Consider the following 18,023-nt stretch of genomic DNA (forward strand, 5'->3'; position numbering starts at 1 on the left):
TTAAGGTAAAAAGTACACATAAACAGAATTATGAAGAGGTTGTTTTGTCATAGGCCTACAACTCTACAAATGCAAGAACCATAGGCTAACATTATGGAATCGTATTTTCTGCCCATCACTGTCATATTCAAAAATTTGATGACAATACCCGAACACACAGATAAATGAAACATCCAGAAAATCTGACTAACCAAAAACCCATCACACGCTTGAGCTGGGGTTAAGCAACTATATGTTGTTTCGGTTATGCAGCTGTATCTTGTTTCCAGTAACTACCATTTCACCTTTCATTAATAAACCAAAGAAACATATCAACCACTTTTTCCTACCGGTATTGAGTCTATAGGCTCAACACCTGCGTCAGAACATGCAAATTTAAGCAAACAGGTTGAAAACAGAGAATAAGGGATCTTATGATCTTATTGTTCCGCTTCTGATGCGATTCAATAAAATAACATTTTCTTAAATAAGAAAAGATGATCTTATAAGAAATACAATGTTTTGGGGGTTTTAAGAAACCTTAATTTTTTATTATGGTGACAGTTTCCTCATTCAAAAGAGCACAGAACTGTACAAAATGGAGACTATACAATACATTGCAGAACCATGTTACCTTTTCTTTCATGAAGGCAGCAATAATTAAACCCATCCCCATCTGAAAGGATATGGTTATTTTGAGAAACTTTGCTCACTACAAAGGCTGTGTTACACAAGGAAAATGCCACTTTTCATACAAGCTGTTTGTATCAATGTAAAAAATCATCAATTTGTTTGCTCAATAAGCACTCATCGTTTAGTTTTATAAAGCAAAAAAAAGCTAGATTTTCTATTATTCATGGGAAATGAATGAAAAAATTGAATGAAGATATGAAATACTGTCAGAAAACTCTAATTACTTGATAAAAAATACACTTCATTACACACGACAAGTTACTAAATATTATTTTGCATAATGATACATATTGAGAACTCAAGGGTATATATATTTAATAAGGACATATTTAAAGAAATACATATGATAATTAGGTAAATATTTTTGTAAAAATCTAATACAGATTTTGTAAAAAAGTAATTTGACGCTATGACATATAGCAAGGCAACTTTAATAAAACTGTCAATATTTCAATCATATTTCTACCCATCAAGATTTGCTCTCCTTAACTGAACCGTATTCAAGTGTCTGCAGTGGGTGGCTCCTACAATCATCAAAAGTAAATAGTATGTGATATTCATTTTAAGGAGGGAAACACAATATATAGGGTTATCCTTTCAATGGATGTGTCTACAGGTTTTGGGTCTACATCGCATGTTCCTGTAGTGCAGCAGGAGAGAGAGCCCACAGCAGTACACCATGCTCTTCACTATCATCACTGTGTAAACCACAGAGGCCAAGTTCAGACTGCATATGGACTTGAAGGAATCTGGGGAAAAGGAAAGAGTAAGGCCGGAAAATTAGCCAGTGATTTCATTTGAATATAGTCCAGTTTTCTGTTGTTTTTTGTTTACTGTCATCTTGTTTCTTTTTTCTCTTCTCTTTTTTCATGAGTTTGCTGGGTCCTATTACTTTGTATTTGTTGTATTCTGTTGTTTCTGTATAAAATATGTAAATAAAATATTGATCATACATTTTTTTAAGAGTAAGGACAAGATTCAATCCGATCATGGGTTATAAGCAATGCGGTTTTTAAAGCCATTTCCGAACAAGCCGAACATATGCAACGTTTACCATGAATGATATCTCTGCGATCACCAGAACATTGCCTTTAAAAGCCGCTATGCCTAAACCTAATTTATTTTAACGAAACCGGTGCCCCTGCACATTGACTCTGTCCCGGTACCCCCTGTATATAGCCTTGCTATTGTGATTTTACTGCTGCTCTTTAATTATTTGTTACTTTTATTTCTTATCTTTTTAGATATTTTTTCTTAACTGCATTGTTGGTTAAGGGCTTGTAAGTAAGAATTCCACTGTAAGGTCTGTTGTATTCAGCGCATGTGACAATTTGATTTGATTTTAACCCGCCAAAGGATTGAATCGATCTGATTGCACTTTGTCGGCTATTTACAATTAAGCCGACATATGCAGCGTTTATCGTGAATGCGATCTCACAAAACCTGGATCTTTCAACGTTTTTAGATTCATTAGACAGTGCCATCTCTCCGCAGGTCATGAGATTCAAAATGTTTCTCTTTACAAAAAATTCTCCCCTTACCTTTGGATGTGACCATGCGAAGCATCATTCTTACTCCACACCTCAAATTTACCATAAATATCACATTAAATCACTTTTTTTCACACTTTTCAACAACTTCTCATCTAACCATATTACACTCCTGAATAATGCAACTTCACCATATCTAAATATGTTAATTTATATATTTTTTCCACCTTTTATTTATTTGATTAGACCCCAAAACTGCATGAAATACACTTAAATATTTACCGTTGGTAACCTGCAGAGTGGTTGGTGAAGCTATGGTGGTTTGAGGAGCTTCAGTTGGTTCATCTGAGAATGAGATGAAACAAGATCATATAAAAAAAGCAGAGCATTATCTACTGTCAGATAATTAAAAAGTTCCCAGCCATGCCATATCTCTGTTGCTACAGTTATGGCAAGTTATGTTGTTTTCTTTGGAGATTGCATTGGGGATAAAAGTTAGCCTATGCAAATAAAGGTTGTTTACTTATGAAACCACTAGATACACAACATTCCTATGCAATTAACAAGTGTGAGCCCAATTGTTCTGTACTTTCTTTTTTACTTTGAAACGGTGATATGCCATTTTTAGACGAATGCACACATGATTCCATAAAAAAAATGCTAAATAAATAAATATTACAAGATTTCGGTTTTTTTATTTAACCCCAACCCTGCACGAAGTAAATACACATACATCTTACCATAGGTAACCTGCAAAGTGGTTGGTGCAGCCATGGTGATTAGAGAAGCTTCAGTTGGTTCCTCTGAGAACAAGATGTAAAAAGGTCATATTAAATAATACTTTTTTCAGAGCATTATGTAGGCTACTGTCAGGGATAACCTAATAGCTACACAAAAAAACAAGATTTGTTTAAACTTGCGAAACTAACTAGACAACATTCCTGTGCAATTACCAAGTGTCAGTCCAGTTTTTATGTGGGCTATGCGTTTATTTTTTTATTTTGAAAAGGTAATATTCCATTTTCAGATGACATGACTGCTTACTCATATAAACATATACATATCACATGAATAATACATACTAATGTAAAACAATTTCAATGATTGTCTTTACCTTCTGGTATGTCAACATCTTGAGGGCCCCCTTCATGCTCCACAGAACAGCTGTATTTGTTCCTGTATGTCTTGTCTTTATCAATGATGATCATACTGGTCGTCCGTCCTTCCTCCCTCTGCTCCAGCTCTTCCCTCTCTGCTTTGGGTACCTCTACTGTTCGGCCATTTTCACCCACCATCTTCCATGAGATCTTGACCAAGTCTGGAAACATGTCCCTAGCCAGACATAGCAGGGTGGTCTTCCCATTCGGCTCAGGGTTGGACGTTGGGTAGACCGTCACTTTGGGTTTTTGTACACTATTGTTGTCTGATTTTCAAGAGAAACAATAACATTTACAGTCTTCTTTAAAGGGACATCACACACAAGTTGTCAGACTTCAGAGGTAGTCTGTTGAATCATGATGTCCCACAGCATTTGTTTTATATCCAGCTTTACTGTTTATATTCAAGTAAACAATTAATTACATACATAAAAAAATGAACTAGATTTTTTTTTTCATAAGAAATATCCTTTCTGGAATATCTTATTTCTATATAATGTATATATACATATATAATGTAAATTAAACTTTCAATATAATTTAAATCATAAGATTACTAAACAGTTCAACATTCTTACCCCATATCAAATTACTTTACATTTCTCTCACACATTTAACTGAGGGTGTATATCTCTAAGAGTAAGGACATGCAACATACTGTAAATTGTTCATATGGCATCATTGAAAATCAGAATGATCAATTCTACAGGCTAATAACAGGCTTTCAAATTCATAATTTATATATATTTTTTCGAACATGAGTTGATAATGAATAATGCATATTTGTGGAGCAATGCTGCAGGATGTTTTCTCAATTATTTTGGAAACTGATTAGACATATAGATTAATTTCTAATGACTACCGCTTTGTTTATCTGCTGAAAATCAGAGGAATGAATATCTTACCTGTCACAAAAAGTTTCGTACCAGATCCAAATACAAGTACATACACAGTGAAAATTCCCTTGTCAAAAAGTAGTCTGCACTGTGTTTGGCAGGGCTTGTGTTAAGTGTACAAAGGTTCAGGGGCCTCATGCACCCAAAATATCTGAGGGGGCACAAAGTAGGTGAGTACAGCTTTTTCCTGCAATCTAAAACCATAATCATTATGCTTAATAATAATATGTCCATTTTTTTTGCAAATCTAAGCATAACTCTTGAGCTTTTATAATATTTTTTTTATTGATATAATCTAAGGGGGCACGTGCCCCTGTACCTTCTATGGGCATGACTCCTCTGCAAAGGTTGACCACATAACAGAATGTCACATGTTCTTCTCCATTAATAATTTCCAAGGTTATCAACAGAAAAATCATCCCTCAATTCCTTTTACAAAAGCACACACGCAAATGTATGCACACAAACACCAACTCCTGGTCATACTCACGTCATCTGTGCGCGACGTATGTTGCTGAACGAGAGACCTCGGTTTATTGTTTTTGTAAAGTTGTGACAGTGTTTCCTTGTAAATTTTGATTTGATATACTTTTTGATTTTGGATCCCGTGACTCAGTTGGTCTCAGTTGCTGTGAATGCTAATATCTGTCCAGGGATCCTGCCAGATTCCATGTAAAAGAGTGAGACACGGAAACCCAGCTAGCCTAGCTGGCTCGGCAGTCTGAAATGGAGGTTGATATTGAATGTTATCAACGCTGCAGGAACTGTGTTTATTTTGCTTTATTCAGGGAGAATGTGGACTGCCCGGACATTAAATGTTGCAACTGTTTGCCTGCAGAGGACTATAGGGGCAAAGTGGCAACTCTAAGCAAACAAGTAATGAACCTACACAAGCTACTGGGAATCCAATCCTACCTACTTTTTCTTTTTCTTCTACCCCAGCAGCAGGACGCCGCTCTGGTCTGGTGGAAATGCCGTCGCCGTATCGGCTCTCCACAGCCGACTGGCCAGTACTCTCCAGGGATCCCTCCCCGAAGGGGTCTCCTCCCTCCCTAGAGAACAGAGCTAGTAAGATGCTCCTGGATGTCTTGGGGGATGTTACTGTTCTTGACCCAACCATCCAGCTATGGAGATATGTCACTCGCTGTGGAAGTCGAAGAAAGCGTCCTCTGGCAACAGAGGCCTCCTTGGAGATGTTAAGCCCGGACTGAACACAGACCAGAAACAACTTTGCCACCCTGGATCCAGAGGTTCCGATGCATTTTTCCCTAGGGGCTTCCGATTCGAGATCGGTTCCGGAGGTACCTTCGTCCTCTGTTCTCTCTCCCTCTTTGGTGGCTTCTTCCTCAGGCTCAGATCCTCAGAGCAACCACACTCATAAGACCGTAAGGATGCCTGAGAGACCGGCCCATTCATCATCCACGATGGATACTACAGCTGGCTCGGGTCGATCGGGCCCCACTGCCCTTCGGTCGTTGAGGGGTTTGCGAAACCCCTCGAGCCGAAAGAACGGCCAGACCGTCATCGGCAGCTCTATTGTAAGAAACATCTTGGTTCCTGGGGCAAAAGCCCTGTGCTACCCAGGAGCATGAATACAGGGCATTAAAAGGCTGCTTTCAACCGTTCTACGACAGATGCCGGGAGTTGACGCTGTCGTAATTCATGTGGGGTCAAACGATATCAGGAGGGCTAGATCGGAACTTCTGAAAATGGATTTTAACCTGTTTGGGCTGCAGGGGCAGTATTGAGTAGCCGGATAAAAGGTGCCCATTTCAAATGGCCTCGTACTCAATTCTTGCTCGTACAATATGCATATTATTATTACTATTGGATAGAAAACACTCTCTAGTTTCTAAAACCGTTTGAATTATATCTGTGAGTAAAACAGAACTCATTTTGCAGCAAACTTCCTGACAGGAAGTGGAAAGTCTGAAATTGAGGCTCTGTTCTAGGGGCTGCTTATTCAAGTCCTTGTTATTTATTAGTTTAAATGCACTTCATACGTCTTCCACTAGATGTCGACAAGGAGTGAGAGAAGAAATGGAGTGTGTAACTTGATCTGGACTCGAATTACAGCTCTTGGAATGACGTGTCCCCCATTTCCTGTTTTCAGGAAGGCGCGAAGAGGGACATGGATTTGCCTTTTGAAAAGCTGTCGTTATAGGCGACTACTATCTCCGGCTTTGATTTTATTTGATACATGTGACCATTTCATCGTAAAGTATGTTTTTTCAATATAGTTTAATCAGATTATTGACATTTTTTCGGGAGTTTTGCCGTGTTCCGTTCTCTTCCGTTTGTTGACATGGAGAGATTCGTGCCACTTGGCTAGTGTGCTTGCTAAATCGAGAGGGAAAGAGGCCGTTCTAAATCCAAACAACGATTGTTCTTGACAAAGGACACCTTGTACAACATTCTGATAGAAGATCAGAATGAACTAGTAGTACATGTGAACTAGTCGTCGGCACCCAGCTTTTGGGTACTCTAGCTATACCGAAGCTGTATGTCGAAATGAAGTTATTTTTTAGAATTCTAACACGGCGATTTCATTAAGAACTAATGGATCTATCATTTCCTATACAACATGTATTTTTTTGTTATGTTTATGAATAGCTATTTGGTCAGAATATGTGTGTCAGAAAAAGTGTCAGAAAAAAATCCGGACGTTGTGGGAAAAAGTAGCTAAGTTAGCACACTGTATAACCACTGATTTCAGCTCTAAATATGCAAATTTTCGAACAAAACATAAGTGTATGTATAACCTGATGTTATAGGACTGTCATCTGATGAAGAATATCAAGGTTAGTCAAAAATTATATATCTTTTACTGGTTTGTCACGATCGCTAACTTTTACTGCTGGGAAATTGCTTGTGTTTCTGGCTATTGTGGTAAGCTAATATAACGCTATATTGTGTTTTCGCTGTAAAACACTTAACTTCTTGTCAATATGGGGGCGCTGTTTCACCATTGGGAAAAATAGTGCCCAAATTAAACTGCCTCGTACTCAATTCTTGCTCGTACAATATGCATATTATTATTACTATTGGATAGAAAACACTCTCTAGTTTCTAAAATCGTTTGAATTATTTCTCTGAGTGAAACAGAACTCTTTCTGCAGCACATTTCCTGTCAGGGAGTGAGATTTCAGAAATCGAGGTCCCTGTTCTAAGGTCAGTTTATAAGTCCCCATGTAAGCTATGAGGGTACATGCACTGCATACGCCTTCCTCTAGATGTCAGTAAGCGGTGAGAATTTGAATGGAGTCGATTGCGCAATCTGGGACCTTATATTAGACCGTGGATCAACGGTGCGCCTGGACCAAGAAGACATCACAATGACGTCCTGCAAACGCTTTCGTTTTAGTAGTTCTATATCTCCGGTCATGTTTTTATTCGTTATAGGTGTTAAAGACATCATAAGGTAGTTAATTTAAACCGACTTATAGCAGTTTATAGCAGTTTATTGCGATTTTCCTGGATTTCTTTGTGACGCGCTTCCACTAGTTGGGCACCTCTCCAGTGGGTGGCTAACGTTTAGCGGCTAATTCGACTGGACAAGAGGACATCTTTCAGCCAAAAGACGATTGTTTTGAAGAAAGGACACCTTGCCCAAGATTCTGATTGAAGCTCAGCTAATAGTAAGCAGTCTTTATGCTGTTAATTAATTGTTCTGTTGAAAAAAGTAAAATGCATGAGACGCCATTTCTTGCAGTATAGCATTGCGTTATCGCAGCCTGTATTGCGCAGTAACGATAATTTTAAAAATGTAATTCAGCGATTGCATTAAGAACTAATTTGTCTTTCAATTGCTGTCCAACCTGTATTTTTTTAGTCAAGTTTATGAATAGTTTTCGATAAGAGTAGGTGGCTTTCCAAGATGGCGCCGGACAGTTTGCTTGAGCTCTTGGCTACTTTTCTCATTGTATAAGCACAATTTGTGCCGCTAAATATGCACATTTTCGAACAAACTCTATATGCATTGTGTAATATGATGTTACAGGACTGTCATCTGAAGAATTCTGAGAAGGTTAGTGAAAAAATTAATATATTTTGGTGGTTTATACGTTATAGCTATTTTTGCCTTGAATCAATGCTGTTGTAATGTTCGCTATTGTGCTAAGCTAATATAACGCTATATTGTGTTTTCGCTGTAAAACACTTAGAAAATCTGAAATATTGTCTTGATTCACAAGATCTGTGTCTTTCATCTGCTGTACGCTGTGTATTTTTAAGAAATGTTTTATGATGAGTAATTAGCTAATACACGATGGTCTCTGTAGTTATTCTAGTCATTTTAGTGAGAGTTGTGATGGGGGCTGCAATGGTAAACTATGATTTATACCTGAAATATGCACATTTTTCTAACAAAACCTATGCTATACAATAAATATGTTATCAGACTGTCATCTGATGAGGTTGTTTCTTGGTTAGTGGCTATTTATATCTTTATTTGGTCGAATTTGTGATAGCTACTGATGCAGTAAGAAAATGGTGGAGTATGGAAGTGGTGTCTTTTGCTAACGTGGTTAGCTAATAGATTTACATATTTTGTCTTCCCTGTAAAACATTTTAAAAATCAGAAATGATGGCTTTATTCACAAGATGTGTATCTTTCATTTGGTGTCTTGGACTTGTGATTTCATGAACATTTTATTATATGATATCCCTGTGGCTTTAGGCTAGGCTATGCTAGTCAGCTTTTGTGATGGGGGGGGCTCCCGGATCCGAGTTTGGTAGGCGTTAGAGGTTAATAAATCGGAAATATTGGCTGGAATCACAAGATGCCTGTCTTTCATTTGCTGTACACTATGTATTTTTCAGAAATGTTTTATGATGAGTAATTAGGTATTTGACGTTGGTGTCTGTAATTATTATGGCTGCTTTCGGTGCAATTTCTGATTGTAGCTGCAATGTAAACTATGATTTATACCTGAAATATGCACATTTTTCGAACAAAACATAGATTTATTGAATAACATGTTATAAGACTGTCATCTGATGAAGTTATTTCTTGGTTAGTTTGGTTGGTTCTTGGTTAGTTAGGTTGGCTTTGTGCATGCTACCTGTGCTGTGAAAAATGTCTGTCCTTTTTTGTATTTGGTGGTGAGCTAACATAAATATACGTGCTGTTTTCGCTGTAAAACATTTTAAAAATCGGACATGTTGGCTGGATTCACAAGATGTGTACCTTTCATTTGCTGTATTGGACTTGTTAATATGTGAAAGTTAAATATTTAAAAAAAATATCTTTTGAATTTCGCGCCCTGCACTTGAAGTGGCTGTTGTCATAAGTGTACCGGCACCGCCCTGCAGCCATAAGAAGTTAAAGATATACTTCTCCTTAATGCAACCGCTGTGTCAGATTTCAAAAAAACTTTGCGTAAATAGCAAACCAAGCAATAATCTGAGTACGGCGCTCGGAGACCAACACATCCCAAAAAGATATCCACCATGTTGGAGTCAACAGAAGTCAGAAATAGCATTATAAATATTCACTTACCTTTGATGATCTTCATGAGAATGCACTCCCAGGAATACCAGTTCCACAATAAATGTTTGATTTGTTCCATAAAGTCCATCATTTATGTCCACATAACTCCTTTTGGTTAGCGCGTTCAGTACACAATCTAAACTCACGACGCGCGGGCAGGTCCAGGCAAAAGTCCAGACAAAAAGTCATATTACAGTTCGTAGAAACATGTGAAACGAAGTATAGAATCAATCTTTAGGATGTTTTTAACATAAATCCTCAATAATGTTCCAACCGGAGAATTCCTTTGTCTTCAGAAATGCAATGGAACAGAGCTCGCTCTCACGTGAACGTGCATGCTCAGCTCGTGGCTCTCTGGGAGAGACCTTACTCAATCCCCTCTCATTCGCCCCCACTTCACAGTAGAAGCATCAAACAAGGTTCTAAACACTGTTGACATCTAGTGGAAGCCTTAGGAAGTGCAAAATGACCCCATAGACACTGTGTATTCGATAGGCCAAGAGTTGAAAAACTACAAACCTCAGATTTACCACTTCCTGGTTGGATTTTTCTCATGTTTTTGCCTGCCATATGAGTTCTGTTGTACTCACAGACATCTTTCTAACAGTTTTAGAAACTTCAGAGTGTTTTCTATCCATACTAATAATATGCATATATTAGCAAATGGGACTGAGTAGCACGCAGTTTACTCTGGGCACGCTTTTCATCCAAACATGAAAATGCTGCCCCCTAGCCCAAACAGGTTTTAAACAGGTCAAATTCACAAGGCCCCAGGCCAGACGGATTACCAAGAAGTGTACTGTGAGAATGCGCTGACCAACTGACAAGTGTCTTCACTGAAATGTTCAACCTCTTCCTGTCTGTGTCTGTAATACCAACATGTTTCAAGCAGACCACCATAGTCCCTGTGTCCAAGAACACTAAGGTAACCTGCCTAAATTACTACCGACCCGTAGCGCTCACGTCTGTAGCCATGAAACGTTTTGAAAGGCTGGTCATGGCTCACATCAACACCATTATCCCAGAAACCCTAGACCCACTCCAATTTGCATATTGCACCAGCAGATCCACAGATGATGCAATCTCTATTGCACTCCACACTGCCCGTTCGCACCTGGACAAAAGGAAGTCCTCTTGTGAGAATACTATTTATTGACCACAGCTCAGCATTCAACACCATAGTGCCCTCAAAGCTCATCACTGAGCTAAGGACCCTGAGACTAAACACCTCCCTCTGCAACTGGATCCTGGACTTCCTGACGTGCCGCCCCCAGGTGGTAAGGTTAGGTAACAACACATCAGCCACCCTGATCCTCAACACGGGTCCCCTTAGGGGTGCTTACTCAGTCCCCTCCTGTACTCCCTGTTCACTCATGACCCCACGGCCAGGCAGGACTCCAACACCATCATTAAGTTTGCCTGATCGGCCTGATCACCGACTGTGACGAGACAGCCTATAGGGAGGAGGTCAAAGACATGCCCGTGTGGTGCAAGAACAACAACCTCTCACTCAGCGTGATCAAGACAAAGGAGATGATTGTGGACAACAGGAAAAGGAGGACCGAGCACACCCTCAATCTCATCGACGGGGCTGTAGTGGAGCAGGTTGAGAGCTTCAAGTTCCTTGGTGTCCACATCACTATCAAACTAACATGGTCCAAGCACACCAAGACAGTTGTGAAGAGGGCATGACAAAACCTATTCCCCCTCAGGAGACTGAAAATATTTGGCATGGGTCATCAGAAGGTTCTACAGCTGCACCATTGAGAGCATCCTGACGGGTTGCATCACTGCCTGGTATGTCAACTGCTCGGCCTCCGACCGCAAGGCACTACAGAGGGTACTGCGTACAGCCCTGTACATCACTGTGGCCAAGCCTCCTGCCATCCAGGACCTCTATACCAGGTGGTGTCAGAGGAAGGCCCTAAAAATTGTCGAAGACTCTCTCCACCCTAGTCATAGACTGTTCTCTCTGCTAACGCACGGAAAGCAGTACCGGAGTTCCAGGTCTAGGTCCCCCACCTCTTTTACACCGCTGCTACTCTCTGTTGTTATCATCTATGCATTGTCACTTTAATAACTCCACCTACATATACATATTACCTCAACTAACCGTTGCTCCTTCACATTAACTCTGTACTGGTACCCCTCTGTACATATTCTCGCTATTGTTATAATACTGCTGCTCGTTAATTGTTACTTTAATTTTTTTAAACTGCATTGTTGTAAGTAAGCATTTCACTGTAAGGTCTACACGTGTTGTATTCGTGACTAATAACATTTGATTTGAAGAAGCTGATTAAACAGCATGATCATGACACAGTTGCACCTTGTGCTTGGGACAATAAAAGGCAACTCTAAAATGTGCAGTTTTGTCACACAACACAACGCCACAAGTTTTGAGGCAGGCTGCATTTGGCATGTTGACTGCATGAATGTCCACCAGAGCTGTTGCCAGAGAATTGAATGTTCATTTATCTACCATAAGCCAAATAGAACATTCTTTTAGAGAATTTGGCGGTATGTCAACCGGCCTAACAACTGCAGACATTGTCATTTTTTACATTTTAGTAATTTAGCAGGCACTCTTATCCAGAGCGACTCACAGAAGGGTTGTGCATACATTTCTGTACTCATACTCACAACCCTGGCATTGCAAGCAACATGCTCTACCAACTGAGCCACATGAACTACGTGTAACCACACCAGCCCAGAACTTCTACATCTGGCTTTTTCACCTGCGGGATCGTCTGAGACCGGACAGCTGGACAGCTGATGAAACTGTGGGTTTTCACAAGAGAATAATTTCTGCAAAAACTGTTAGAAACTCAGGGAATCTCATCTGCGTGATCGTTGTCCTCACCAGGGTCATGACCTGACTGCAGTTCGATGACGAAACTGACTTCAGTGGGCAAATGTTGACCTTCTATGGGCACTGGAAGGCTGGAGAAGTGTGCTCTTCACGGATTAATCCTTGTTTCAACTGTACCAGGCAGATGGCAGACAGAGTGTATGGTGTCCTGTGGGCGAGTTGTTTGCTGATGTTAACGTTGGTGGCGGTGAGGCTATGTTTGGGCAGGCATAAGCTACAGACAACCATCATAATTGCATTTTATCGATGACAATTTAAATGCACAGAGATACCATGACAAGATCCCGATGCCCATTGTCGTGCCATTCATACACCACCATCACCACCTGTTTGTTTTTTGTGTGTTTTTTTTCTCAATTATTATTATTGTTTTAACTGGGCAAGTCAGTTAATTAAGAACACATACTTATTTACGAAGACAGCCTTCCAGGGAACAGTGGCTTAACTGCCTTGTTCATGTGCAGAAAGACAGATTTATACCTTGTCAGCTCACAGATTCGATCTAGCAACCTTTCGGCTACTGGCCCAACGCACTAACCACTAGGCTACCTGCCACCCCACGTTTCAGCAATGATCTGTACCCAATTCCTGGAAGCTGAAAATGTCTCAGTTATTCAATGGCCCACATACTCACCAGACATGTCACCCATTGAGCATGTTTGGGATGCTCTGGAATGACCTGTACGACCTCTGTTCCAGTTCCTCCAATATCCAGGTAATTAACACAGCCTTTCAAGAGGAGTCGGACAACATTCCACAGCCACAATTAACAGCCTGATCAACTCTATGCGAAGGAGATGTGTCACGCTGCATGAGGTAAATGGTGGTCATACAAGATACTGACTGGTTTACTGATCCACGCAACTCCAGTTTTTTAAAAGGTATCTGTGACCAACAGATGTATACATTGTATTCGGAAAGTATTCAGACCCCTTGACTTTTTCAGATTTTGTTACGTTACATTCTTATTCTAAAATTGAATTAATCGTTTTTTTCCCTCGTCAATCTACACACAATACCCAATAATGACAAAGCAAAAACAAGTTTAGACATTTTTGAAAATGTTTTTAAAAATATCATATTTACATAAGTATTCAGACCCTTTAGTCAGTACTTTGTTGAAGCACCATTGGCAGCGATTAAAGCTTAACGTCCTCTTGGGTATGATTCTACAAGCTTGGCACACCTGTATTTGGGGAGTTTCTTCTTTGCAGATCCTCTCAAGCACTGTGAAGTTGGATGGGGAGCGTCGTTGCACAGCTATTTTCAGGTCTCGACAGAGATGTTCCATTGGGTTAAAGTCCAGGCTCTGGCTGGGCCACTCAAGGACATTGACTTGATGGCTCCAAACTTCTTCCGTTTAAGAATTGAATGAACCTTTATTTAAACAGGGAGTCACACTGAGGTAAAACTATTTTACATGAGAGCCCTGTTGACCTTTACAAATAAAACCGAATACATAACACAACAGCCCTACAAAACACTATAATAAAACACATAACACAACATTAAATATATTTAAGAAAAGCAATCGCATTCTGTAACGTAAATGTCTCCAATCAATCATTTTATTTGCCTGAAAGGCACCAGAATATCTAATTGCAAGGAATTCTGCATTTTGTTTGACACAAGGAGCAAAAAAACTAAAAGCAGATTTTCCCAATTCTGTGGAGACCAAAGGGTTGCAAAACGGCATTGTAAATCATTAAAAGGTTGTGCAGCTCTCTTCTTACTGACAGAGAGGTCCATCCCACATGTTTGTAAAGAATACAATGATGAGTTCTAAAACCTTCCCCAGTAATAAAACATATTGCTGAATGGAAAACTGAATCCAATGGTTTCAAAACAGAGGCTTCCGCATGCATATAAATAATGTCACGATAGAATGATGAAGGCCACTGTGTTCTTGGGGACGTTCAATGCTGCAGACAATTTTTGGTACCCTTCCCCAGGTCTGTGCCTCAACACAATCCTGTCTCAGAGCTCTACGGATTCCTCCGACCTCATGGCTTAGTTTTTTGCTCTGACATGCACTGTCAACTGTGGGATCTTATATAGACAGGGGTGTGCCTTTCCAAATCATGTCCAGTCAATTGAATTTAGCACAGGTGGACTCAATCAAGTTGTAGAAGCATCTCAAGGATGATAAATGGAAACAGGATGCACCTGAGCTCAATTATTAGTCTCATAGCAAACGATCTGAATATTTATGTAAACAAGTTATTCAGACCGTTATACCCATATATACCTAAAAAGCACACAAACCTCTGTCCAACCTCTGAACACAATGTATGTATACAGGACACATCAAGAAGATGCAGTTTAGACACTGTTTGCTCATTGGCAAGACATCTTGCTTATTATTTATTTATAATTCCTTTTATAATTGCATTTCACTTTGGATTTGAAGAAGACACTACACTCTCACCTCTTATTATGTCACTTACTCTGGAATAGAAACCTTTTCATGAATACAAAGCCTGATTAAAACCACAGAGTTTTTGTACAGGCTGTGTGGATCAGTTCTCACTGTGGGTTGACGAGTCCCAGCAGGCACAGTAATAGGTGGCAGAATGGGACACTTTAACTGACTGGATCTTCAGCTCAATGGAGTCAGACTCCCTCAAAACGGAGAAATCTGCTCTCTGAGGATGAGTGGTAGCACGGCTGACAGAATTGTCATCAAAATCAAAGTATAGAATCCAAGTAAAGGGTTCACCCTCTCCCTTCTGGTACCAGTGGACCAGGTTACCCCAACACGAACCAGTAACTTTGCAGCTGAAGGAGACACTCTGTTTCTCTTTCCTAGTCTTTAAAATCTGGTCCTGTTGCAGCCGCTGTCCTGAAGCAGCCACTGTAAAACAGAAGGGGATCACCAAATAACTCACAGTAGAATTATTCCATTCAAATATTAGATACCAGTTGGATGAAGGTTGGATGAATCACTTACCCAGAAAAAGAGAGAATATTATTATACCACAGTCCATGTTCAGTGAATATGTGCTTAAGAATTGGGGAAATGAAAAGCTACACGTTACATATAACACTGAACATCAGACTGATTTAACAGATCTTTACTGAAGTATGGTTTGGATCATATTGTCGATTATGAAGATGAGAGGTGAAAAACCAGCTGGAGTGTGTCGTCTCAAACAGTTCCTCTGACAATGTCACTTCCTGTCGTGCAAAACACTTTCTTTTTCATTAATTCACAGCTTGATTCATTCGCAGCTCAAGAATCAAGGTAAAAGGTTCTCCCTCCTTCTGGTACCAGTAGACATGCGTTGTACACTGATCATTGTCTTTGCAGCTGAAGGAGACAGCTTGTCCTAATCCATGATATCTGCCACTGACACCGCAATGACAATTGACAACAACACACTAAGACAAAAATATATTAGCAAAACTTAAAAGCAATTACATGTGTCCACAATCTATGCATCAATCATAGACTTAAATTCAGACAGAGACACTATTTTCTGCCAGTCATTTCCAGTTGCTCCACGACCAGGGTGCATTGTAAGAAGAAAAGATACAGTTCTTCAATAAAGTGAGTAAAGAATGACCACAGAGCCTAGAGACATTTCTATGATGATTCTGAGATGTCTTCTATTGAACTTGAAGATAATTGTGTTTAGTTGGAGCAGAGATGATGTGAGGTGAAACACTGTCACTGACTGCTCCTCCAATCTGATATCACTTCCTGTGGTCGTTTACAAGGGCTATGTTACAATTATAGTATCTACTTATCTCTCCTTCCTCCCAAAGTGTGCACTTGTTCACTTCCCTTCACTGATTTGAAAGAAATTTGGTGGAAAGGCCACTAGCCAATGCCTCCACGTATTCAATGAAGGGAGAAAGTTTATATTATGCACGCACCCATTCACTGTCTAAATTCAACCATTATAGTCTTTGTACCAGATTTATGAATACTTCCCAGCTAAGTGATTAATTCTAGGTGTATCCTTGTTCAAGGTCCTCCTAACGTTTGATGGAGACCTCTATGTACCAGTTCCATACTGCTCTTTTAATACTGACATTGCTCCCCTGTGTCTTTCTCCACAAGATGGTGGTAAAACATAAACCTATTAATCGTGTTGTCACGATCTTCGTTGGGAGAAAGAGAGGAGGACCAAAACGCAGCGTGATGTGAATCCATTCTTCTACTTATTAAACGAAGAACACTTAAACAAACTATACAAAATAACAAACGACCGTGACGCTAATGAAACCGAGTGCAGACATGCAACATCATCTAACATAGACAATCACCCACAACCCACAATGACAAAACAGGCTACCTAAATATGGCTCCCAATCAGAGACAACAACAGACACCTGCCTCTGTTTGAGAACCATATCAGGCCAAACACATAGAAATAGACAAACTAGACATACAACATAGAATGCCCACTCAGATCACACCCTGACCAAACAAAACATAGAAACATACAAAGCAAACTATGGTCAGGGTGTGACAGTACCCCCCCACAAGGTGCGGACTCCGGCCGCAAAACCTGAACCTATAGGGGAGGGTCTGGGTGGGCATTTGTCCGTGGTGGCGGCTCTGGCGCGGGATGTGGACCCCACTCCACCATAGTCATTTCCCGCTTCCGTGACCTCTTTGGAGCGGCGACCCTCGCCGCCAACCTAGGACTGGGGGGCGGCTCCGGACTGAGGGGTGGCTCAGGACTGAGGGGCGGCTCAGGACTGAGGGGCGACTCCGGACTGAGGGGCGGCTCAGGACTGAGGGGCGGCTCAGGACTGAAGGGCGGCTCAGGACGGGCGGGCGGCTCTGGCGGCTCCTGACTGGTGGGCGGCTACTGCGGCTCCTGACTGGCGGGCGGCTCTGGCGGCTCCTGACTGGCGGGCGGCTCCTGACTGGCGGGCGGCTCTGGCGGCTCAGGACAGACGGACGGCTCTGGCGGCTCAGGACAGACGGACGGCTCTGGCGGCGCTGGACAGGAGGGAGACTCTGGCGGCGCTGGACAGGAGAGAGACTCTGGCGGCGCTGGACAGGAGGGAGACTCTGGCGGCGCTGGACAAGAGGGAGACTCTGGCGGCACACGCTTGAGCTGGGGTTAAGCAACTATATGTTGTTTCGGTTATGCAGCTGTATCTTGTTTCCAGTAACTACAATTTCACCTTTCATTAATAAACCAAAGAAACATATCAACCACATTTTCCCACCGGTATTGAGTCTATAGGCTCAACACCTGCGTCAGAACATGCCAATTTAAGCAAACAGGTTGAAAACAGAGAATACGGGATCTTATGATCTTATTGTTCCGCTTCTGATGCGATTCAATAAAATAACATTTTCTTAAATAAGAAAAGATGATCTTATAAGAAATACAATGTTTTGGGGGTTTTAAGAAACCTTAATTTTTTATTATGGTGACAGTTTCCTCATTCAAAAGAGCACGGAACTGTACAAAATGGAGG

The 18,023-nt window shown here is 40.6% G+C and overlaps 1 protein-coding gene across 1 annotated transcript; it reads right to left on the reverse strand.

The window, feature by feature from the left end:
• Window positions 1-510: 510 nt before the first annotated feature.
• LOC139545888 (uncharacterized) lies at window positions 511-15,565 on the reverse strand. Its single transcript, XM_071354077.1, has 8 exons — window positions 15,556-15,565; window positions 15,109-15,432; window positions 5,135-5,574; window positions 4,225-4,303; window positions 3,277-3,585; window positions 2,903-2,965; window positions 2,445-2,507; window positions 511-1,421 (listed from the first exon to the last, which is right to left on the reverse strand). Exons 1-8 carry the CDS (start codon window positions 15,563-15,565, stop codon window positions 1,270-1,272), a joined length of 1,440 nt encoding a protein of 479 aa, XP_071210178.1. The 3' UTR covers window positions 511-1,269.
• Window positions 15,566-18,023: the final 2,458 nt, after the last annotated feature.

Source organism: Salvelinus alpinus, chromosome 19 (assembly GCF_045679555.1).
Source record: "Salvelinus alpinus chromosome 19, SLU_Salpinus.1, whole genome shotgun sequence".
Classification (NCBI taxonomy): domain Eukaryota; kingdom Metazoa; phylum Chordata; class Actinopteri; order Salmoniformes; family Salmonidae; genus Salvelinus; species Salvelinus alpinus.

What these genes read in the sequence shown, in the direction of transcription:
- LOC139545888 (XM_071354077.1), bottom strand. An exon ending in CACTTTGCAGGTTACCTATG is followed by an intron (nt 2,508 to 2,902) that starts GTAAGATGTATG and finishes TCTCATTCTCAG; the next exon opens with ATGAACCAACTGAAGCTCCT. An exon ending in CACTCTGCAGGTTACCAACG is followed by an intron (nt 1,422 to 2,444) that starts GTAAATATTTAA and finishes CCTTTTCCCCAG; the next exon opens with ATTCCTTCAAGTCCATATGC.